Below are 24912 nucleotides of genomic sequence, written 5' to 3' on the forward strand. Positions count from 1 at the left end.
TCTGGATTTCCAGGTGTGCTCTGATGCACGCTTGGACCTTTTTCTGAGAGAAAAGTTCTCCTTTCACTTCACTGATAGGGGACAACTCCTCCCCACACCAAACTGTTTGCATGCAGGGAGCTACTTCTTACTTGAAACTGAATAAGCAAAAGAGTGTGCTCTGTGTGCGTGCATTAGCAATTGGCGTGAATGGATATGGCAGGAGTTTGGAAGAGCAATCCTATAGTGACTGGTCTTTAGCTGCCTTTAGGTTTGCTGCCTGAGATATTGAAGTACTGGAATACCTCAAACTGAATATCTCTTTTTTTCTTTTGTAGATACCTCAAGATAACACGGATGCAATAGTGAGCAAAGCGATTGAGCTGTGGCAAAAACATTGTGGGACCCCTGCCCACTCAGTCTGAGACCATGCTGCCCGCCGGTACACTTTTATTTTATTTGCCTTCCCTTTGTCCTTCCTTACTCAACAACACCTACCGTATTTTTCGCTCTATAGGACGCACTGGACGATAAGACGCACCTAGTTTGGGGGGGAGGAAACAAGAAGAAAAAAATTCTGAACCCAAAAAGCCAGAACAGCAAGAGGGATCTGGCTTCTGGGATAGCCTCTTGCTGTTCTGGCTTTGGGGACAGCCTTTGAAGCCTCCGCAGGGCAGCGGGGTGCCTTCGGAGGCTTTGCGCAGCTAACCCCAAGCTAGAACAGCGAGACGGAGCGCTGCGCAGCGCTCTGTCTCCCTGTTCTGGCTTTGGGCTTAGCCGCGCAGCCTGCATTCGCTCCATAAGACGCACACACATTTCCCCTTACTTTTTAGAAGGGAAAAAGTGCGTCCTATAAAGCGAAAAATACGGTACTTAAAATTATTTTAACAAAGGAGATGGGGGAGCAATAAAATTGCTACCACCGTATGTGATGGACTTGAAGTGTATAAATATATCTAGAAGGGGTGCTTTTAAGTCATCTGAAGTCTGTGACCCCTTGCCTGCAAGTGGAGTCCCATTTATATCAGTTGAGTTGGATTTGTTTCCAAGTAACCTTGTTTATAGGGAGTGCAAAACAGGAGCCATAATCAAGGACTTGATTGACTTTTTTTTTACTCTCTGGAATAGATGTCTGCCTGGTGTTCTCTCACTCATTCCTCATGGCACTAATTTGGCTTTAATTCAAGAAATCTGATTAAACTGAGATGTTCTCCTGAGCAGGAGCTGCCTCTTAAAACCCTGTTGCAGATTTTTAGATCTTTGCAAGGTCCTCCCATAGGGTTAGGAAACTGGCCACACAGGCCTTGCCTCCAGGGCTACCTCCCGAGGTTCCTAGCATACGGATCCTCTTTCCCCACTGCTCTGGAATGAGCAGAAAGCCGCTTTGGCAGAGCCTCCCCCCTTTTACCTTGGCAGTCCAAGAGTGGGAAATAGGAGGCAACTCAAGGTACATAACAGAGTCTTTCTGTTGGTTTCTCCTGCTCTTTATATTGGGGCAGAAGGGATTAGAGCTCTTTGCATGTTCCTTGGTTCACATTTAGGGGTGTCCGGGGGTACAGCTAACGTTGGTCTTTGGGATATGTTTAGTTCAAAATTTGATCCCTGATTTGTTTGTTTGTAGAAATCATGTTCAGTGGTAGTCCCAGGCTGCAACTAAAGAGTCCCAAATACCTAATTTTTAAATGAGGTGCTGGTGATGACTACTGTGTAGGCTTCTGAATTATCCTTATTATCTTGACATGGGCTCTTTTTTTGAGCTGGAACGCTGTTCCGGCACCTCTCAGGTGGGCGTTATTGCCATTATAAGAGAACAAGGGAGGCATTCAGGGTGAGCTCCAGCACCTCTTTTTTGGAAAAAACAGCACTGCTCTTGAGTCATTTTTAGCTGGTTTTTAGTTTTGGGATTGATAGACCTGTGGAGGGGGGGCACTCTGTGAGTTAGATGATGTGGGGGCATCCCTGTCAGTTCTGCCGGCCCTCTGAACAGCTTGATACTGTGAACTTAAGATTATCTCTATTGGATCAGGCCAGAGACCTATCCAGCCCAGCATTCTTTTTGCCCTGGTGGTCCACCAGATGGATGTGAGAAGCCTGCAAGCAGGATATGATGGCAACTTCTCCTTCCTGCTGCTGTTCCCCAGGACCAAGAGGTGTAGTGGCTCTGATCCTGAAGACAGTATATAGCTATTTGGACTCGTAGCCATTGGTACCCATGAATTAGCCTGATTTTAAAGTCAATCCAATCTAGTGGCCATCATTACCACAACTTGTGGCAGCAAATTCCATCGTTCAGCTGTTCATTGTGTGGTGAAGTATCTCTTTTTTTGCTTGTGCTGAATCGCCCAGCCTTCAGCTTCATTGGACTACAGTTCTGGTATTATGAAGCAGGAGCAAAGCTTTTTCTCCATTCACTTTCTACACCTCAATCATGACCCTGGTTCATTGCCTTGTTTCTAAACTTGAGTCTCCTCAGGGGGACGCAACTTTTCATTTTGGCAGTGTTGCTCCAAATCCCCTGATCGCTTTGGTTTTCTACTCCCTTTTCAGATCCACCCAGCATGTGAAACCATCATCAGCCAACCTGGGAGATCCCTCCAATCCTGGTAGGCCGTTAAGCACTGACAATAAAATACTGATCCTCACAGGCTTGGTACGTGATGTCCTTTTCACTAAAATAAAACGCCAGGTTCCTTTGCCTTTCAAAAGGTCCCTCTGTGCTGCTCTTCCTTGCATCATAGTTTGCTTTTCATTTTAAATTGTTTAAAAATTTAGTTGCCTTGCCTAGTGATGTGGAAAGTTGGGACTTAAGTAGAGGAACGTTCACTCAACAGCTCCTTTGTTCTCTTCGCTTCCTTTGCCCACTCTGTTCCCTTACCTTACCCAGCAAGGAGAAGTGTTCCCCTTACGCCTGAGTCTTTTGCTCCCTGTGTGCCTTGCCAGTGTTTGAGCTACAGCTCCTATCTGGCACAAGAGTTGAAATCCAAAACTTATGCAGGGCAGCAGCTTGGGGAATGGTGCCCTAGATAACCAGCCTCACCTTTCCTGTACCCTTTGTGTTTGGAAAGAGTCTTTTCCACCATCCCACCCACTTGTCAGCTTTAATGGTGTCCCAGTCCTCTGTGCTCACCTCCATATTGATGTTCCTCAGAATGTTAGTACTTTCATACAATAGTAGTGTTATATAACCCATTGTTACATTAGACCATGTAACGGATCCTAACTGGTTAACCAGTTGAAGCATGCAGGGTAGCAACTGTGCCCATTTTAGATGCTAGCAGAATATTGACACCCTTCCCACACACACACACACATTTCAGCCTTCTGCTTTATTAATTTGGGAAACTGTCAGTCTTGCAGAATGCTCAGCTCTCCCAATCCGTGTGCTTCGACCGCAGATTACTTTAATATGGCAGAGAATGTGGTCAGTACAGTGGTACCTCGGGTTATGTACGCTTCATGTTACAGACTCTGCTAACCCAGAAATAGTGCTTCAGGTTAAGAACTTTGCTTCAGGATGAGAACAGAAATCATGCTCTGGCAGCCCAGCAGCAGCGGGAGGCTCCATTAGCTAAAGTGGTGCTTCAGGTTAAGAACAGTTTCAGGTTAAGAACTGACCTCCGGAACGAATTAAGTACTTAACCTGAGGTACCACTGTAGTTGCTTTCTGATAAAATCCCTATTTTATTTTTGACTGGTGTTGGTGTTAACTGTCTTCCATCAACCGTGTCAGTTAGTGCATGAATGCTGAGACACACAGCTGTGAACCACTATTTAAAGCTCAGGTGCCAGACTATTAAAAAACCCCAGAAACCCCCAAACCTTTTCCTCTGTGGCACGTTGGTGCTACTTGAAGTTGATGCGATGAGATAAACGAGCTGTGCTGAACTTTTCACACGAACAATAGCAATTTTAGATCAATGTTTTTTAAAGGCTGTGAGAAGCCTTCTGCACTGTCTAGAAGTCAATCAAACGTTGCCATTTAAATGTCAGTGGAAAGTTCATATCTAATCACCCTGTTGTACGTACAAAGAATAAGATTGCAGAAAGAATTTTCCTTTTGTGTGTTGTGTTACTCAGTTTGTGGCATGTTCTTTCATCAACAACTTTGTTTGGGGGTGGGAGGTGATGAACGCAAGTAAGCCTTTTGGTAGAGACCGAACTAGTTATGTAGAATCTTGGGTTGCCATATACTCAGAAACTTTTTGTCTTTTTTTGCAAAATCTCTAAGTAAAAAAAGCTAGATTTTCACTTTTTGAAATAGTGCACTGATTACTAGGGTTGCCATAACTATAGTGTTTCGGGTTTTCTTGCTCTCTCTCTAAATGAGGCAAGGCCTTTCATTTTATGAAAGAACAAATTATAAATTTTCTTGTTATAATTAGAAGCAGGGCTTTCCCTCCCCTAGCTGGAGCTCACCAGAGCTCAACTCCGACACCTCTCAGGGGGGTGCCATTGCCATTCTAAGAGAAGCCCATGTGGTGAGCTCTGGCACCTCTTTGTCTAGGAAAATAGCACTGATAATAAGGTTCTGTCAGAGCTACACCAGTGTAGCTCTGGTGCAGCCAAAGCAAGAGTTATTCCTGAAAAAGCAGTGTGGGTGGTGGCGGCAGGGCGTGACTTTCCCCTTTTCTAGGCTCCTTTTGGCTTGGTCACATGACCTAGCAAGTTACACTGGCAGAAAGGGTGTTCCAAATCAAAAAAAGGTGTGTAAGATTACACCAGCATAATTAACCTTGGCATATATTACTCTGGCTTCCTATAGTTTGGATTGCTCTGCCAGCCACTCAAATGATGCTGATTTATACTTCCTGGTCATCTGTGTTCTTTGTTACGTTTCCTGCACGCTAGAGGGAGCAATTCTGCAGAGAAAGGGCCCCTTTGAGCTTTTAGCCACTATCATTTTGTCATTCAGCATTCAGTTGGTTCTGGTTTGTTGTTGTTTATTGTTTGTAGTGAGACTCGAGTTGCTGTTTAGTGGCCTGGAAACCTAAACAGGAAGGAAGGCAGCATATTCGAGGTAAATAAATTAGATGTCACTTCCGTGCAGCTTAGCATTTGATTGCAGCCCTGCATCATAAATAACTGTAGAATCAATAATAGCAGGCAATAAAAAAAGACCATGTTTTTTCTTTTAAAATGATTTTTTTTAAAGAAACTGCATACATCAGAGACAATTTAAATACCATGCAGTTTCAATATGTACAAAAACCCTAGGATGTAGAGATTCAGTTTTAGTGTTTCCTCTAGGTATTTACATTTTGTTCTGGTTTTTACTTTCCCCCCCATACAGCCATAATCTGTTAAATTACAATACTGGAAGATCACAGGTTTGACTGTCACCACATTCACTCCTATACAAAGACAAAACTATGTACATACACTTGACTTGGAGAGTAACTGGAAAATGCACTGGTTCCAGAACCACTGAAATGCTCAGGCATACCCCCTTCCCTTGCTTTTCTGTTCACACAAGAATAAAGTTCGGCTGGATGAACAGGCGGGCGGAGGGAACAATTTTCAACCCTGTTTGCCATATGCAGAAACATCATCTGTGCCCTTTTTCAAATCACTACCCTTTGACAGATTCTGAGGGAGGGAGGAAATGGTTTTTGTCCATGCAGCAAGAGAAATTGCAGCTCTGTGCGAGATAACCTTCATCTGCATGTGAATCATAGAGGCATATTTAAGTGAATGCAAAAGTTCACTGCTCATGCTAGGGGAAATAAATGAGACATCTATGCAACCCCTGCTGAAATGAATGGAAGCAGGATGACAGTAAAGCCCATCTCCATAGATTTCAGAGGGAAAGGGTTGCATTAGGCATTTGTAGTGGAGTGCACACTTCCCGTCACCTGTGATCACTGTGCTAGGGGAACAGCTGAATGGCTCTGCTCCAGACAAGACAAGCATTAAGCAGACTTGAAAAGTAAGCCATTTTTCAAATGAAAGTTTCACTAGATCCATTTCTATGTTACAGGGGGAAATAAATATCCATTTGTTTACTGCTACTTTTTGGAAGTGAATACAGTGCGTTGCCTTGATCCAATAATTGGCTTCTTTCTTTGTTTGCATGGTAGGGACAGTGAGCTTTTGGAACAGAAAACAAGCAAATCCAATGTTCCATGCAATCGCAAGTAAAGGAATCTGCTTTCCAAATGTACCAATGGGCACAACGGCAACACAGTATGTAGTCACTCCCAGATCAGCTCAATGGTATCTTAATGTAGGGCAAGGGGGCATCTTCAAAGCAGTGCCACTGTACTAGCTCTGGAAGATGCTCCTTTGCATGTGGATAACATTGTGCTGAGTGCTAGGTCTTGAAAAGCTACCAGACTTGTATCATGAATAGTCTCCCAACTGCATGTGTTAAGTGCTAAGCTGATGGCCGAGCCCACTTGGAAATTAATGTTGGCAGAAATGTGGGAAAAGACTCAGCATACTTCTTTAACCAATTGCATCACAAATCACAGTAAAACCAGAATAAGTGGTTTTACTTGCACAGAATTTGGCAATCTTATTATTAGGAGGTAATGTTCTACCTTGCCTGGTTTGTAACCGTAGCCATAACTTGTATTTTTAACTGGAAGGCACACAGGGGATAAACCAGCAGGTAAATCGACCCCTTGTGTGTCCTCCAAGCCACTCAGTAAAGAATGCTGAGCCTTGCCCTGTGCTTCAACGAAGAAAACAGACCCATAACCACACCTTGAGAATCCCCTGGCATGCTACCACACAAGGTACTGAGGATCTGTAATATGTAAAAGCTTTTCACAGCATTGTGCCCACCCACGTGAGCTGTGGTGCCCAGTGATGGTGAGGAATGCCTTATCACCCAGTGTAGCCTCCTCAGCTAAAAAAGAAAAAAAGTGCATCACTAAATAGGCCTGTTTTTATTTGACTCGGGCTGAGGAAGAGGGCCTTTTCCACAGGGTGAGGAGAATATGCAGGTTACCAAGTGTTCTGTTCAAAAAAAAAATTACGCTACCCTATACAAACTTCCCGAAGCAAATAAATAGACTGTATTATTGTTATGTTCTAACACCGGTGGAGAAGTGTGGGAAGTGAACTTCACTTGGGAGAGGCATGCTCAGGGCTCAGCTGCTGAAAGAGTTGGGGGTTCCTTACCAGGAGGCATCAAATTGGTGGGCTTAGCCAAAGTGCTTTCAAAGACAGGCATCTGGAACGCTATCCAATGTGCAAGGGTCATCCTATTAAGAGAAGAGCCAATGCCTTAATAACAAAACAAAAAAACCCTCCACACATCTAATCCAAATGCTTTGGTTCTCAGTATCATGCTGGGACATTAATGACAACATATTTTGTTATTTACACCAGGTAGTGTTCTACACAACAGAAATCCCAGCTCTTAAAAAATAAACGTATCCATGCGCACAGAGCAAAATTGACCCTACAAATGATCTCAAGCTCCTTTCTTCTCTGCATTGCACATCTTACGGAACCTGCAGCATCTAAGTAAAGTTGGCATGCTGTATCAATTTGGTTAACTGGCAGAGCTGCTCTGCCATCCAGCCTCTTTATGCAGGTGTAAATGAAAGCAGGAAGTTACCAAGCAGGGCAAAAGGCATCCTGACTCGTTCTGTCTGTAAAGGTAATAAGCATGTTACTGAATATCCCTGTAATAATCGGCAACAATTTCAAAACATCACTTTTTGCAGCAAAGGGGGGGGGTGTCACTTGAATGAAAGAGATGGGTGACAAGGAATCTTCTGGGTGTTTCCCTCACAAAACAAATGGGTGACAGCCAGCCAGCCAGCCAAGAGATCCTCCAGGGATGATTCTTGTGAAGTGTCAAAGATAGGTAGATCCTCTGAGCGGGTCTTGGCCTTCCCCCGCATCTTTCTAAGGTGCTCTCAAACAGAAAGAAGTGTTTGCTCAAAGTGTTGACCCAGAAGGATGGCAGGCCTTGTCCCAGCTTTTGTCCAGCAGGTCTATGCCCAACACCAACTGCCTTCAGCTTTCTTTGGAGTCAGATGGGAGATGCTTGAAGGAAGACGGGATGCATTAACGGCTGATCTTGGATTAGGATGGGGAATCCACACAGCAGAGTTTCGAATATGAGTGCCAACTCCTGGCCCGATTCTTGCCATGGGTGGCTTCGGTTGCTGAAAGTTGTGCCAACATGTCTCATGATGTAGTTCTACCAAGTACAGGAAAACACAAGTTTCCCTGTTGTCATCGTCTTCCTCCTCTTCTTGGTTTTTAAAAAGGCAGTCCAGGAAATTTACATTGTACATTAACAGAGAAGTGAATGGTACCAGCACTTATGGTTCTTTCCAGATATGTTTTGAAGATGGTGGAGTGCTCAATTTCTATGGTCTATGAAACCTAAAATTAAAAAAGGAAAAGAAAGTAAATCCAATTGTGTTGGAACAACGAGTCAACCAATTTGATTGTTGCATATTTTTTTCCAAACATTCAGAATCATGACAGAGCTTTGGGTCAGAAATATACAATATACCGTATTTTTCGCCCTATAGGACGCACTTTTTCCCCTCCAAAAATGAAGGGGAAATGTGTGTGTGTCCTATGGGGTGAATGCAGGCTTTCGCTGAAGCCTGGAGAGTGAGAGGGGTTGGTGCGCACCGACCCCTTTCGCTCTCCAGGCTTCAGGAAGCTCTGCGCAACCCTACGGAGCCCGGTGCGACGTCGCGCCGGGCTCCCGAGGGCTGCGCAGAGCTGCCTGCAGTCCCGGGCTTCACATAGAGCTGCCTGCATTCCAAAGCCTGGGACGTGCTGAAGAGGACGCCCGGGCTTCGCGCAGCTCTCCGCAAGCCTCGGGAGACCGGCGCGACTTCCCGCCGGTCTCCCTAGACTTGCGGATAACAGGCTGGGCTGGGGTCGGGGGAAGCTCGGGCTTCCCCCGCGCCAGCCCCACGCCTGGGGGGGGGGAATAATTTTTTTCTTTATTCCCCCCCCCAAAAAAAAACCTAGGTGCGTCCTATGGGGCGGTGCGCCCTATGGGCCGAAAAATACGGTAAACCTAATCCCTCAACAGCCCTGAGAACCATGGAGAAGTGAGTTGGGAGTTGCTGTGGGAATGAAGACCTCTCAACAATTCATCCTGATAGGTAGGATGGCACATAGCAGCCGCCTCCAACCTAGTGCCCACCAGACATTTTGAAGTAAAACTACCATCAGCATGCTGGCTGGGGCAGACAGAAGGTGTAGTGCAAAGCATCTGGGGGTCACCAGGTTGGGGAAGAACTGGGTAGCAGAAGGACTGCCAGGCTGTCTTCCTGGGAGGGAAAGAGGTTAATTCTGCCCAAAGCCACTGTGACTGTTCTAGCTGACTTGCACATTCTAAGAATCCTCAATTATATTCCTCCACCAGAGAGTCATTCATACATAAAACAACCGTGCAACTGTTGTGTGAACTACACTGCAATATGTCATAAGAGGTTCCCGGGGTCTTTTCTTTTATACAGTATTTCACTCTCAGAGCTTCTTCATCTGCCACAAGAGAAAAGCAACACATACACATATTAAGTCTGCCCATTACTCATTTCCATAATGGCACAAAGATCTCATTACCTTCCTAATGATTTTATAATAGGGGCTTATTGGGGGTTTGTGTAAGTGGGATGACTCAACAGCATAAAAATCAAGATGTTGGGGGGGGTGTAGGTACAAATACACCCAGGAAAACGAGCCCTGGTGGTTTCCTGTCACATGGTTAGGAGGGTAGGATTCTGTGTTCAAATAGATAAGGGGTTTCCCAGTGTAACTGGTCCGTACACAAAACACACTCCATGCAACATTCAATCCTTTGGTCTGACCCAGCAGGACTCTGCATAAGTTCTTAAATTCTGTGACACAAAGTTGAGTGGTACATCAACATTTTCAGAAACAGAAATGTAGCCCTTTGTTATACATCTGGAAATAATTCCAGGGGTAAACCACCCACTTTTGCATAATAATAGAAAATATATGTATACACCATTCCTGCCATGTTTTTGCTTCTATGGAAATGAAGCTGCGAATGTAGTTGCAAATTTTATTGTATATAGCCCAAGGCAAGCCTTACATCTAGTAATACTACAGATCAATAGTATACAAAAAAATAAAATACATACTGACAATGAAGGGCTCCTGGAATTATTATTTTTTTACCAAATATTGGTCAGGGCTACATATGGGCCTTATGCTGATGGAGTTTGTACTGGAAATCTGCTTTTTCAGTCATTATATAAAAAAAGCTTCATCTCACCTTGTTAAATGCCTGCTTAATTCGTGAACTTCCATTTCAGTGCTTTTAAACTCATTGAGCTCTTTGCGAATTGCCGCCTGCAGGGGACAAATAGAAGCACGTAAATATGCAGCTGAAAAGCAGTCTGAAGGTACATTCCACTTTTCTAAATTATGAATAGATGGGCACTAAATGGAAAGTGGTCCATCTCTTACCAGATCAGTAGCTTACTAGAGCCACCACTAGGAATGTGCTACATTATAGCAGCCTGGGTGACACTTCGGATGCTCACCTGTCAGTGTGTTGTACACCTGGATCCAATACATATTGACTAGAAGCAAGGGCTAAACGTCTAATGGGACGTTTCTCCCAAGTATGCATGCACAGAATTGCTGACTATTTTAAGAAAAGGGGAACTATTCTAGCTGCTGTGAACAGGAAGGAAATTAATTCTTTAGATATAAGGGTAGAATTTGGGGTTAAATCTAGTGAGAATAAAGCAAGTGCCGAATTAGGAGAGATAGATAAAAGACTTTCCCCCAAAAGGCGTGGACCATGGTACACTCTCACCAAATATGAAAACAGGAACCTTGTGCAGTTTTTGATCTTCAAAATGGCTTGTGCTGTAGAAGGCAAAAACTCATGCTCTTGTAAATAATGAGTGTGCATTTGACACGTATGATGGCTGCATTTTATTTCAAAAAGGGGGGGAAGAGTCCAGGTTGGATGAGCTTTTGCCTGCTAGCCACAGAAGAAGCCATGAGGCAGAGACATACCCTTGTCCTTTGCTGGTGAGTTTGGTACTCATTCCTAGTTCTTACACACTGGATTTTGGGAACACAGATCTGCCAAACATAAATCTTCACACCAACCAGGAAAAAGACAGATTTAATGGAGATCCCTCTGCCCGAAGGTCATCATTACTGAAATCTCTACTTCAATCTTACGACCTGGGTCTTTTGCTGCTAATGCTGCTGAAGACCCAACAACCTCAGACCACATTTCAATTTCTGCTAGAGATTCTTCTACATCAATCTAATAGTGTCAAAAGAATTTTCAAAAGGGGTATATCACATCTTTCAAGACGAAGTCAAATCTTGTCCGTCAGGAGCATGGGCAAATACCATGGAGCATTAACTGTCTCCTTTTAGTGAAAGCTGTCAGTTTGACTTTCCTCCAAGCTGTGATAAAGTATCCTCACAAACAGGAATAGACATGCCACTAACTGCAGGAGGACAATCAGGCTGCAAAGATGAACTCTCCGGAAGAGTGCACATGACCTCTTCTTCTAGCACACAAATGTTGAGTGATTTATAATGTATCTGTGTTATCTCCTGTGCTGCTTATTTTTCGCTGTAGGTTCTGTGATGGCAGAAATCTACACAGAATCAATGGGGGCTTGATAAGCTAGCCTGTGTCCTGAGAGGCCAGATCTAAATCAGATCTAACCAAGACTGGTGAAAGACTGCGGTTTTTAAGAGAGCTGGGTGTGGTTTGAAAGGGGTAACATTTTCCATGGAAAAATACCTTTTATTCTACTGTCTCCAGTCAAACAGGCTGGGAGATTTTAAAACTATGTAAGATAGGTGGTGTGTTTGTAAGAAGGCCTCTTTTTGTAACTCAAGATACTTGGTACATTAAACCAGACATTAAAGAGACCACTGGGATTGAGAAAACACAGGCTGCCTAAGCTTATCACCTTAAGAAACACAGACCTTATTGATGCATTGTCATTCCATGGCTGAATATGTGGCAAGCCTGAGTGCCACGGTAAGTAAACACAGAATAATTTCTTCTCTCAGTTCTGTGCTATCCTGTACAGAAACAGCTTGCAAAATCTATTCCTCTGGTGGAATTGCTCGGCAAAAAAATGCATGCAAGTGTTGTCAACAAAGTATTTCTCAAATAATTACAGGCTTGATTTCCCTCATGCCAGGTTTGGTGATGGTGTAAATGTCCCACAGATTTTATTGGAATTAATGCAAATTTAAGCAAGTGTAAGCTAATGTTTGTGATGGGAGAATTAAAGAGACTTGGCAGGAAAAGCACACAAAATCCAGTTGTGGCTCCATCAAACAGGCATGTTTTAAGAAGCAATTCTTTTGCAAATTCCTTGTATGAGCTGACCTGAACTGCCCCTCCTGGACTATTGTGCAGATCCGACCACAGTCATCCTTTGGTTTTTGCACTTCCCCAAATTTTCTGATGAAATTTTTGGCTCAACAGCTTATAAAAATGTGCACATCAAGATAAAAACATACTTAAGCATTAGTTCTTTGGGAGAAAAGATGTTCAAAAATGCATATTTAAATATGAATTTCTGTGCACTGAAGAACCATAGATTAATTAACAAATGGGATGAAACAGACTTATGCAAGGACATTGCGGAGCACTGCAGAGGGTGCTGGGCTGCAGCTCCCCTCATCAGTGACTATGGACCGTGCTGGTTGGGGCTGATGAAAGTTACAGTCCTACGTTAGCTACTCCTGCATTAGACCAATGCTCAAGTCCAAGGCTTCCCCAAAGCTACGTACCTTGTCAGCAGCTGTGAGCCGTGTCCATGGCTTGTCCGCCCGCCTGTCGTAATCCTGAGCATCTGCCACTTCCACATAATCACTAAAGCGGATGAGAATTTTCCTTTCGCGCAGCTCTTCTACTGTAGGCCTTTGACTTAGCTGTAGGGAAAAAGAAAAGTGTTCCAAAATGTCATTCTTCCCCAAAGCGATATGCTGATTTCTTGCGCTGACCAAAGGGAAGGGGAGAGGGGAAGTTAAGAGAAATGCTGCTTTATTTTCCAGTTCCTCATCTGTGTCCAGTGGCTGGTTTTTAACCGCTGTTTCTGCCATCTTAACATTAGATGTGAGGCCACCAAGAGACATCTCTTGTACTAAAAGGCTGCCTATTATTTCTGAATACCGGACTGAATGCATGATTTCTTAATTTCACACCCACCACTGATTCTTCATAACTCCATCAAACGTTGAGGGAGTCCAAGACAGGGCACCTTGTTAAAGTGCCTTCTTGGTGGTGGCATCGTGGATGTGCAATGCCCACTTTTCAAAAACTAGAGAAAACTTACCTGATCTGTCAGACTGTAGGGACACATGGAGGCAATTAACACTGCTTTCCTTGCTTGCTGTTTATGACTGCATTTATTTGATTTCATGGTTAGCACACAGTTTTCATACATTTTGGCAAGGAGGTTGTTCGTAAATATTAAAATAAATAAATCTGACAGTTCCACATTGTTCTGAAAAGTTGACTGAGAAGCGTAGCTGCTGCCTCTTCTGTATGTCATACTGTTGGAGAGGCTAACTGGTGCAATGAGACCCCAAAGTGACAATCAATTGGTGAAGTGATGCCAATATATATTTGAGCAAGGACTCTGCAAATATGCTCACAGCTCCATGTCAAACTGATGCCCTGTTCCTCAGGGTGCTTTGAAGCAGTTGGAACATGCATCCAAACTGATTAAATATTTCACTTCACCCATTACTGATGTGTTGTTTCTGAACAAGAAGTACAATTACAAATGGCCTGATCAGAGGCACGGCATCTAAAAAAGACTGTATCCTGTGACCTGACACAAGCAACTGGAGGTGTCGTGTTTCCTACATATAACCACCCTTAACAGTGACTTAACAGTGTTACTCAGAATTATTGAGGAGGAGTATATGGGGCAACAGTCAGATATGCTGCTGGTGGCCTACCAACTGAAAGAGCGTTTGGCATGCAACAATCTTCATTGTACCAAAATAATTATTTCTAATGCAGGGATGTCAAAAAAAGTAGGACAACGGTGCTCAGAGAGGTCTTCACAAATCTGTCATACTTCTGTCATACTGTTAAGTCCGTATATTTAATAGTTGGTGATAGGCATTTACCCAAGAGCAGAGTATGGCTGAAAAGGACTTATATTCCCCTTGAATGCACTGAACTTTTAATAAAGCAAGCAGAATTACAGGGATTTTCCAAGGATTGGGGCAACCTGTTGAGATCAGTATGTTACACAAATGCCTCTCTTAAATTATGTCCAATGAGTTTCATCTTTGGAACCATAGATAAGAGCAGCATTTTTGTTCCATTTGTCAGGAGCTACCCTAATCACAATTCTGGAAGAATGCTGCAACCCTAAATTTGATCTTAGATCTTAAGTACCTGTTGATACTAGGCCTTATCTCTTACAACTACCTAGACTGACTTTACATTTAATTTAATTTATGTTCAATAACAGGGGTGAATTAAGGGCTTTCCTTTCACGGCCATGCCAGTGGAGATGTCTAAAATAGAATCCTTTCCCCAGCCTATAGAAGAGGTGAGAAACCTGAAATGAAATAGCTGAATTCACTTTGGGGACTTGGGGAAAGGTTTACCAACTCCATGCTACTCATGGGAGCATGGCCACGCTACCCAGTAGGACCTTGTAATGTAATGCATCTGATACTGGTGCAGCAGTTGATAACCTAATCTTAAATCTGTTTTTTGGACTGGGATGTGGCGACTATAAAGAATATCATGCCACTTCTACTAAAACGCTATTAACTGGGAAAGTGGCTGGAAGCTTAAGGACATCAGCAAAATTGGTCCCAGTGATTCAGCAAAAGTGGTTGCTACAGGGGTTACACAAACCCCTATTTTCTGTAACCCCTGTAGTATTTTTCAGAGATATAGGGTTGTATTAAGGTGAACACAATTCCAGTCGCTTCCCCTTCCTCCCCTCCCCCCTGCAGCTCCCTCTCCCCCCCCCTCTTCAAAATCTGCTCTAGAGCATTGGACCCTCTGCGGGAGATTCTGAGGCCATGCAGGGAGCTGAAGGGGGAAGGAGAGGAAAGGAAAGCTAGAGTTGTGTGAGTGGAACTCCAGTCGTGCTGGGTTGGATAGAGCCCAAGTCCTTTTAGCTAATGCTGTGTCACAATACACATGCAGAAAATTCATTTCACTGTCGGCTGCACACAAAATTCTGCATGCAACAGGCCTCTTGGGTGGAAAACATTTTTCCCGTCATAGCATTACAAAGCGCTTATGAAGCCATGCCTCTTTCAGACATGTGCTGCCTAGAGCAGAGTAATAATTCAACTCTAATAGTGTGAAAGCCCCCAAGCAGGTTATAAATACAACCAGGGACTATAGCTTGTATTTCTCATCCTTCAGTGCATAGGTCACCAAAAATACCTTTGTTGTGGTTTTTTGAACAATGCATCTAGGCCTGCCTGGAATCTCTGTTTCCCTACCCATTCCTTTGAGCTTGAATCCTAACAGTTGAAAGCATCTCACCAGAGACCAGGGGCACGGAACCTTTTTCAGAGGACTGCATTCCCATCTGGGAAATCTGAGGGACACATGTAGTGGGTGGAGCCAAAGTCAAAGGTGGGCGGAGCAATACATGTAAATGTTAGCGATGTGAAATAGGGCTGGTTTGCACACACCTCTGGCTTTATTCTCCAGCCAGATTTCTGGAGTTCAAGGATATATTCCAGCCAGGCAAAAATACAAGGGGTTGTGGTATAATGAGAGTCTTGAGGGCCAAGAAGACAGGCTTGGAGGGACAAACTTGGCCTCCTGCTCCTGAGGTTCCCAACTCTGTCATAAACCAAGAAAAGATGGCTGGCAACATCCCTGTGCAAGGCTGGCAGATTTATTTATTTTTCATCTACAAAACAGTAGCCTCATTCTATGCGGCCTAAGTGCATGTGATCTTGTGCTTCCCCATTACACAGTGACAGCTAAATCTGAGTTGCAAACATCACTGAACTACAAAGAGGACATTTTTATCTTTGCTGCTGCTGCAGCCACCGCCATCATAACTCCACAATGATTTATTTATTTTACATGCAGTCCTAAACCAAATAAGCAACAAGTCCCCTGAAACCTGACACTGGGAATATCAAAGATGGATTAAAAGCTTGTGCACTCAAAAGTAAATGTGGAGTTCCACCCTCTCTGCTCATGTGATGTTTCCCCACCACAGCATAAATTAAGGATGAAGTGCCAGCGTTATCACCCAGTTCAAAGTTCAACAGCTTTGGGCTGTTTGTCACAGATTCTGGATGCTATTCAAATGTAGCGTGCCTTTGAAAAACATAATGTTCTTATTTATATTTTCGTGACGACAAGGGATCAAAAAAGAAGAGCTTGTAAGCTAAATATAGAGTTAAAACAATGATTTAGACTGAATAGTGAAGTCACTTTCTACTGTCATCAGCACATTCTGTGTTTTCAGGGAATAAGAGAAAAGTGATGCTTGAGTACAAGACAGCAGGAACTTTCATACTGATCAGACTCTCTGGAGCTGAGATGGGCAACTTTAGGGCCTGCGGGATTATATCTGACCTATTAAGGGTTTCCCCCCAGCCTGGGCACGTGACTGATTGCTCCAGGGAGCGATCTTTAGTGGGAGGGATATGACCTGTGGGTATTGCTTAGTCCCTGCTCCAGAGGAAACTGAGCTAGGTGAACAAGTCTTAAGAAAGCAAGAGTCCCTTGTCATGAATAATTACAACTGTGATTTTAAAGCAATTAACGTGTCTTGTGATGGTTGGGAAAACGCTAACGGAATGAAGCCTTTGAACAGAAAGGAGGAAATGCTTAATCTGCTTTGTAAGGAAATGAGCTCGGGTTCTATCCAGTTATCTTCCTCATCCTGTCCTTTGCCTGACTGAGGCTTTCATCGCCCATCCATATAGGAAACTTCTGATATTTTGGGTTAATGCTTTAGAACGCGATTGGGAGTGAAGATGTCCTATATATAGATTGTGGCACAGCTCAAGCTGAACCTGACCCTAAAATTCCCTGTGTACTCCCAGGGAGGCTCACCTGACACCTTCGTTACATATCTTTAGGCATCAGGCAAAAACTTTCCTCTACAACCAGGCCTTTGGCTAATTAAACAATCTATATGGCCTTTTAAATTGGGGTGGGAGTAATTGTTTTTGCTTGTTACTGTGTTGTACATTTTTGGGTTTTTTTATATTGTTGTGCATTTATGTGTTTTTTTATATATTGTAAACCATCCTGTGATCCTCGAAGGTTGGTATAGAAATTTAATAAATAAAATAAACTATAAATAAATAAACAAGATAAAAAGCAAGCTTGAAAGGAACAGCTATGGTTCCTTCAGAATATAGCTAAGCAGGGGCTGAAGGCTTGGAGCAAGTACAAGTTACTACTAGGGGCTTAAAACCATAGTATTTTCACTGAGCATTAGTCTGCCCTGTGGCCCTCTGCATATTTGAAGCATTGATTCCACTCCAAATGTAGGGTGTGGCACAGAATTCTGCCCAAGACCAAGATATCTAGAGCAGCGGTTAGAAGGAATATGGGCAAGAACTGAATCGCAGCAGCAGCTTGTATGCAGGTATTAACAGTGCATGACACAAACAGCAAAGGCCACTTGTACTCTTGCCAAAGCTAGCGGCATTTGTCCATTTTTTCCATATTATAGCACATGCAAAAACACCAATGAAACGCATTCTCTCTCAAGTAAGATCTTGGACGCTTTTACACAGCGGACATTTTCTCTCTTTCACAGTGCTTCCATGTAAGGAACAGACTTGGTTGATGCCTGTGACAATCATGAAAAAGCACCCTTGAACTTGACATTGATTTCACACCAGTAAATAAGCACAACCCACTGGGGATTTCTGGTGCCTAAGCTTTATGGCAGAAATAGGGAGCTGTGCGGGAGAACATTCCTTGGCACAACTCTCACTCATTTTAACAAAGTGTGTTCAAGAGATGCTCCCAGTGTTCTGCTCTGACTGTTCCAGTGAAGCAAGCGGACTGGGTATATTCAGACAATCCCTCACTGTTTCATTAGCCTCACTTGGCAGTTCTAACTGTATGGCTAGAACTGAGTGTTATGCTCCCACAACACCACAGAAGTCCAGAGAAGGAAGGTGGTGATAGTACTTGGCTTTCCATTTAGCTGGACCCCAAGGCCAATTGGTTGGCCAAATGGCCAGATTCACCGAACGAGATAGCACAACAGTTATGATGTGATAAATCAGTGTTGGGGACCTTTCCAGGTGTTGTTGGATCAGAACTCCCCTCTGCTCCAGCCAGCATAGCCAATGGTCAGGGATGATGGAAGCTGTAGTTCTGCAACATCTCGACTGCAATGGGATCCTCACCTCCGCAAAAAAATAGTTGTCTAAATCTCACCAGAGCTATCTAGGCTACTATAAGTAGCATGCTTCATTGGTGGTCAACCTTCTGGGCAATAGTGCCAGAGTATAAGGTAGATATGACCATCATATCTACTACTGTGGGCAAGAATCCCGTAAAAGAAATGGAGTGGCCCTCATAGTCAACAAAAGAGTGTCGAAAGCTGTACTGGGATGCAATCTCAAAAATGATAGAATGATCTCGATACGATTCCAAGGCAGACCTTTTAACATCACAGTAATCCAAGTTTATGCACCAACCACTGGTGCTGAAGAAACTGAAATTGACCAGTTCTATGAAGACTTACAACACCTTATAGAAACAACACCAAAGAAGGATGTTCTTCTCATTATAGGGGATTGGAATGCTAAAGTAGGGAGTCAAGAGATAAAAGGAACAACTGGCAAGTTTGGCCTTGGAGTTCAAAACGAAGCAGGGCAAAGGTTAATAGAGTTCTGCCAAGAGAACAAGCTGGTCATCACAAACACTCTTTTCCAACAACACAAGAGACGACTCTACACATGGACATCACCAGATGGGCAGCATGGAAATCAGATTGATTATATTCTCTGCAGCCAAAGATGGAGAAGCTCTATACAGTCAGCACAATTGCACTCATTACACACGCTAGCAAGGTTATGCTTAAAATTCTACAAGGCAGGCTTAAGCAGCATGTGGACCGAGAACTCCCAGAAGTGCAAAATGGATTTCGAAGAGGCAGAGGAACCAGAGACCAAATTGCAAACATGCGCTGGATTATGGAGAAAGCTAGAGAGTTCCAGAAAGACATCTACTTCTGCTTCATTGACTATGCAAAAGCCTTTGACTGTGTCAACCACAGCAAACTATGGCAAGTTTTTAAAGAAATGGGAGTGCCTGATCACCTCATCTGTCTCCTGAGAAACCTCTATGTGGGACAAGAAGCTACAGTTAGAACTGGATATGGAACAACTGACTGGTTCAAAATTGGGAAAGGAGTACGGCAAGGCTGTATATTGTCCCCCTGCTTATTTAACTTATATGCATAATTCATCATGCGAAAGGCTGGGCTGGATGAATCCCAAGCCAGAATTAAGATCGCTGGAAGAAATATCAACAACCTCAGATATGCAGATGATACAACCTTGATGGCAGAAAGTGAGGAGGAATTAAAGAACCTTTTAATGAGGGTGAAAGAGGAGCGCGCAAAATATGGTCTGAAGCTCAACATCAAAAAAACGAAGATCATGGCCACTGGTCCCATCACCTCCTGGCAAATAGAAGGGGAAGAAATGGAGGCAGTGAGAGATTTTACTTTCTTGGGGTCCATGATCACTGCAGATGGCGACAGCAGTCACGAAATTAAAAGACGCCTGCTCCTTGGGAGAAAGGCGATGGCAAACCTAGACACCATCTTAAAAAGCAGAGACATCACCTTGCCAACAAAGGTCCGTATTGTTAAAGCTATGGTTTTCCCAGTAGTGATGTATGGAAGTGAGAGCTGGACCATAAAGAAGGCTGATCGCCAAAGAATTGATGCTTTTGAACTATGGTGCTGGAGGAGACTCTTGAGAGTCCCATGGACTGCAAGAAGATCAAACGTATCCATTCTGAAGGAAATCAGCCCTGAGTGCTCACTGGAAGGACAGATCATGAAGCTGAGGCTCCAGTACTTTGGCCACCTCATGAGAAGAGAAGACTCCCTGGAAAAGACCCTGATGTTGGGAAAGATTGAGGGCACAAGAAGAAGGGGACGACAGAGGACGAGATGGTTGGACAGTGTTCTCGAAGCTACAAACATGAGTCTGACCAAACTGTGGGAGGCAGTGGAAGACAGAAGTGCCTGGCGTGCTCTGGTCCATGGGGTCACGAAGAGTCGGACACAACTAAACAACAACAACAAATAAGGTAGCATGTACCAGGCTCCTACACACTGCACAGAATATATGCAGCCCACTCACTGTGCCTTGGGGTGCCTCTCGACTACATTCACCTTGACCTGTTGATCCAGGGAGCAGGCAGCAATGCTCTGCCTTTGCTAAAGACAAGTCGGTTTGCCTTCCAGGCCCACTAGGCGCAATGCAAGCTCTCACTGTCTGTGTCATCAGCTGGCTACAGATACCCTCAAATATCCACACCTGTGCTGTGGCTTAAATACATAAAAGCTGTTCATTTCAAATGTTGATACTAAGCCAATTTCCAGTCCAGTCCAATATCTCACAAAGATGAATTCCCTTGGTTTCCAAAACATGGGTGGGGCTACCATGTGAAGCCACAGTCCAGGAATATAAAATAACATCCTGTGCAAAATGTCTGTGAGAAGCATGAAACGTGGTCTGACATGCTGAGAATTTCCTTGGTGTTTCAGCTATTACTATGACAACAACTCAGGTGTTGATAATGTCCTGTCGCATTACCCCTTCCCTCTTTGTTGCATCAGCACACCTGTTTCTTGCAGGATTCAGTGTCCAGAGGCAGAGAATCCAATTTGTAGCAGCACAAAAACCTCCTGCCTATTTGGCTTTAAGACATGTTGGTGAAGGCTGAGTGTGTCTTAGACGGGGGCCAGGAGTGGCACAGGGAATTCTGCCCCTTGAAGTTTCTTTGTTTTCGATGAGAAACACAATTTATCCAAATTAAGAGCAGCTTCTGTTTTCTCACCTAATCTCCTCCTCCTCTGGCTGGTCACACCACTCTCAAGATCCCATTATTTCTAAGACACTGCTGCTGCTCTGAGACAACAGGAGGTCAACGAAGAAAATGACTGACCTGCAAATCATTTGCTAGCATTGTTTTGCTTTATAAATGAAACAGAGGCACAGAGAGAAAGAGGTTGCCTTTATGCAGCTGGGGTAATGAAGTTATGTAAATAGGAAGACAATAAGCTACCTTATATGGACTCAAACCAATGACCCATCTAGCTCATTACTGCCCACACTGCTGGGCAGCAGCTCTGCACAATTTCAGACAGGGTTCTCCACCAGCCTACTTGGTGATGCCGGGGGCTGAATCTGGGATCTTCTGCATGCAAAAAAGATGCTCTATCACTGAACTATGGCCCTTACCCATCCTGAAAATGTGCTCTGGATTTCAGAGGCTGCAGGTTAATGTGCACAGTCATGCCAAAGTTAAGCACTCCCACTGTCCTAAACAGGATTCTAAGATGCTTAGGGCAGCATTCAAAGAAAGTAGTTCCATTAGTGCAAAGACTTGTGGCTGTGCAGTGGAACTTCCCCTCCCTCTCCTCTCAATGCATAGGTGGCACAATGGTTAGAGTGCTGGACTATGACCTGGGAGACCAGGGTTTGAACCCCACACTCAGCCATGAAGCTTACTGGGTGACCTTGGGACAGTCACTGTCTCTTAGCCTAACCTACCTCTCAGAACTGTTGTGAGGATGAAATGGGGAGAATGAGAACTACGTACACCACTCTGAGATCCTTGGAAGATAAAGGTGGTATGTATAAATGTAATAAAGGAAATAAATGAAATAAATAAATGCAATTAAAAGTTGCAACTAAATCTATCAGCTTACAAGAAAGAGTGATTTGTAAAGGCCTTTTTTCATGAGTTCAGGTAAATATGTGTTGACCGTGTAATTTTCATGCATTAGAAGGTTTTCCGAACTTTTACTAATAGTACATAAATATTCTCTCAAAAAAACTTACACTGTTCTCTAATGATTTATTCCCATCTGGTTCAAATGTGACAAATAACCAGGCTTTCATTCTTAAACATCTATTCTTCAGTTTAATGTATCACGAGTGGCGTTGGGGAGATGTCGCATTCAACAAGAACAGAATTAGGCTAACGCTGAGCGCTTTTGAAAAAAGCGACACTCTAAACCTTCACAAAGCATTTCCTTCTGCACAGCCTAGTATTTCCTTTTTGTGTGGTTTTACTCTAAAGGAATAACAATCACCTTTTTCTTCTGGAATAGTACTCTCTGTGCCGCTTGCTTTTTGATGCCTGTCTGATCTTGAGAAGATAAATTTAGCATATGAAGATTCACGCACAAATAGATAAATGTGTCTTGGGTGATCTCTTACACAGACTGAAAAACAGGAACTGCTATATACTGAATGGAGAAGCATAGCTGCATGTGAGCTTACACCATCATGCATACATGATAATGTGTAATGGATGCATGCAGTATGTATGACTAAACCCTGCAATTTTCTACCTCGAAAAAACTGATGATTACAGTCAGGCATAGGCTTGCTGACTAAACCGACCAGCTCACAGTTCCACTTAAAATTGTTCAACTTTAAGCTTAAGGTGGCAATCCTATGTGCACTTATATATGAGAGTAAGTCCCACTGAACTCAGTGGAACTTGCATCTGAGTAAACATCCATAGGATTGAGCAGTAAACCCTATTGATATTGATACTACTACTACTATACGTTCATGTGAGGATCGCAAGGCCATTTACTATATTAAAACACAAAAAATAAATAACATGGTAACAAGCAACAACAACACACCCCTGTTTAAAAAGTGATCGATCGTTTCATTTTCCAAAGGCCTGGGGGAAGAGAAATGTTTCTGACACATTAAGGCCATATTTATCTGGTTCATTTTTTTTAAAAAAGTTGCACTTTCCATTCTGTCCTATGTCTGTCTGTCTCATATCCCTCCAACCTACAGGAACACCAGCCTGTTTTCACTACAGAAAAGCGGTGCCCCAGTAACTTCCCCAGTGTATGAGCGGTGCACTGAGAAACTTTGCTTCTTCCTGGTCAGCTTCTTCCTGGTCAGCTAGGCCAAGGTTTGGCCGAGTGTGTCATCTGAATTCAGACTTATGCTTAAGCTACCTTCTTGCTTATCATGAGCTGTTTGGACAGTATGCAAAGCCAAACCTTGGTTTAGCTGTCACACCATGCTGAGCTAAAAGGGTTGGGAAAAAGCAAAGGTGGTGTAAGTTCCTCTCTGGGAGACAGCACATCCACACACTTTCAATAAGCCTTACCTGTTTCATTTACCATGAGGTGCAAACCAAGGTGACCTGCTAAGCACTTGACATTTTTGGAGCCCCCAAGCAGTTAGTTGAGCCCCTGACAAGCTGCTTTCAGCTACAGACAATGTTTAAGCATTCTTTCTAAAGAAGCTAGCGCAGTTTTTACAAACTATGCTCAGCCTTTTTTTAAAAAAAACACACCCCAAAACAGAGACAAAAATGGCAATGAATTAAAACATTCAGTTAAAAGCTTTAAGGGCCCCCAAGAATGGAAGGAAGTAGCAGTAACTTCTCACCTTGCGTGTTAATCTTCTCTTTATCTCCCGTTTTTCTTCCTGCTCCTCTTGCTCATTCCGCGCTGGAAAAGATTTACAGTGTTGTAGACTGGTTGTACACGTGAAATATGAAAAATCTGGCAAGCACTGGGATGGGGTTATTGATATTTTGGTCTTTCCCTTCTGAGGGATGCCTGGGAGCAGTCAACTTCCTGCTACCTCTTTCCCAACACCTTCCTTTGTACACCTTGCAAAACATCCAAATCCTTTTTCCTCTGGCTAAGTGCCGGCATGAATTTCATTCCTTTAACTGGGCTCAGTTCATGCCAACTATTAGGCTGGGAGCCAAGGGGCTTTCTCAGCCATTACCTCTGTGCCTCAGGGTCTATCAGCTGTGGGGAGAAAGAGAGAAACGATACCACTGCCAGCCTCAGTGCAGAGCACAGTGATAAGGCAAGCAGCTCAGGGTTCAGTCTGATGTAAAATTTTTGCTTTTATGAAACAGCTTCTGGAATGAGTCCCAGAAGCATTGCACATATAAGAAGAGAGTTTGTGGCAATGAGCGACCCATGCAACTTGGTTGCATCTGATCCCGTGAACTCCAGCTTTGCAAGTCTCAAAGCTCAGCATCCTCTATGGGACCCATCATTACATTCTTTCAACTATATGCAGTTACAAACATCATTGGTTGCAAACTGTTACAGCTGATGCAGCCAGTGAAAAGACGTAAATGGGCCTATTTTGCCGATTTATTTTTTAACCGACAGCAGGAAAATAGGTACCTGGATAGACATCTCTGCGTACACAGACCTTTCCTTTCGAATGCCTTACATGTGCCTGGCAAAGTCACCAGATTAAGTGTTTGTTTAGCACATTGTTGTTGTTTTAAACAGTATTTTTCCCCAAAAAAGAAAAAAAATGAAAAATTGCTTTGGGGAGGCTTTGTAATTGTCAAAAGGGAGAGCCAATTAACACTGTGCACGTCCTTAATATACAAAATGGAAGAGTGGGTTTTCCCTAAGTGCAATCCTTAAATGTACTTGTATATCTGACCTAAAGGAGGTGAATGTGGAGCATAGTAAGGAGGCCACTCAAATCGTGTATCTTGACAAATCCTTAGCTTCCAAAAGCACAACCTACTCATTATAACTCAGTTGCCAACTACATCAAGCTTAGACATACAGGGTGGTATCCAATGCACTGTAGGGATGCAACCCAATGCACTTTTACCTGGAAATAAATCCTGCTTAAATCAGTGGAACTTACTTCTGAGTAAACATGCACAGGAGTGTATTGCAAAAGAACAAGAGCAAAACCTGGACTTTCTTGGCTGACTACTTGTGACTCAAA

At 43.5% G+C, this 24912-nt stretch overlaps 2 protein-coding genes across 13 annotated transcripts in view; one reads left to right on the forward strand and one right to left on the reverse strand.

The window, feature by feature from the left end:
- The window catches only part of TBC1D7 (TBC1 domain family member 7), a 41477-nt gene that overhangs the window by 10215 nt on the left and 6350 nt on the right, over positions 1-24912 (forward strand). For 2 of the 4 annotated variants that reach the window (XM_053396896.1, XM_053396897.1), the window contains exons 8-9: positions 318-421; positions 2527-2711. In XM_053396896.1, the coding sequence (XP_053252871.1) occupies positions 318-404 (87 nt within the window). In that variant the 3' untranslated portion in view covers positions 405-421; positions 2527-2711. Of the gene's footprint in view, positions 1-317; positions 422-2526; positions 2712-4932; positions 6021-24912 lie in introns of those variants that run through there. The other 2 variants (XR_008331546.1, XR_008331547.1) reach the window with 2 other exon arrangements.
- PHACTR1 (phosphatase and actin regulator 1) overlaps positions 7022-24912 on the reverse strand; it is a 255336-nt gene continuing 237445 nt past the window's right edge. For all 9 annotated transcript variants that reach the window (XM_053396890.1, XM_053396886.1, XM_053396887.1 and 6 more), the window contains 4 exons: positions 23584-23645; positions 12721-12861; positions 10208-10284; positions 7022-8325 (listed from right to left, as the gene is read on the reverse strand). In XM_053396890.1, coding sequence (XP_053252865.1) covers positions 8310-8325; positions 10208-10284; positions 12721-12861; positions 23584-23645 — 296 coding nt within the window. In that variant the 3' untranslated portion in view covers positions 7022-8309. The remainder of the gene's footprint in view (positions 8326-10207; positions 10285-12720; positions 12862-23583; positions 23646-24912) is intronic.

Source organism: Podarcis raffonei, chromosome 7 (genome assembly GCF_027172205.1).
Source record: "Podarcis raffonei isolate rPodRaf1 chromosome 7, rPodRaf1.pri, whole genome shotgun sequence".
In the NCBI taxonomy this organism is placed as follows: domain Eukaryota; kingdom Metazoa; phylum Chordata; class Lepidosauria; order Squamata; family Lacertidae; genus Podarcis; species Podarcis raffonei.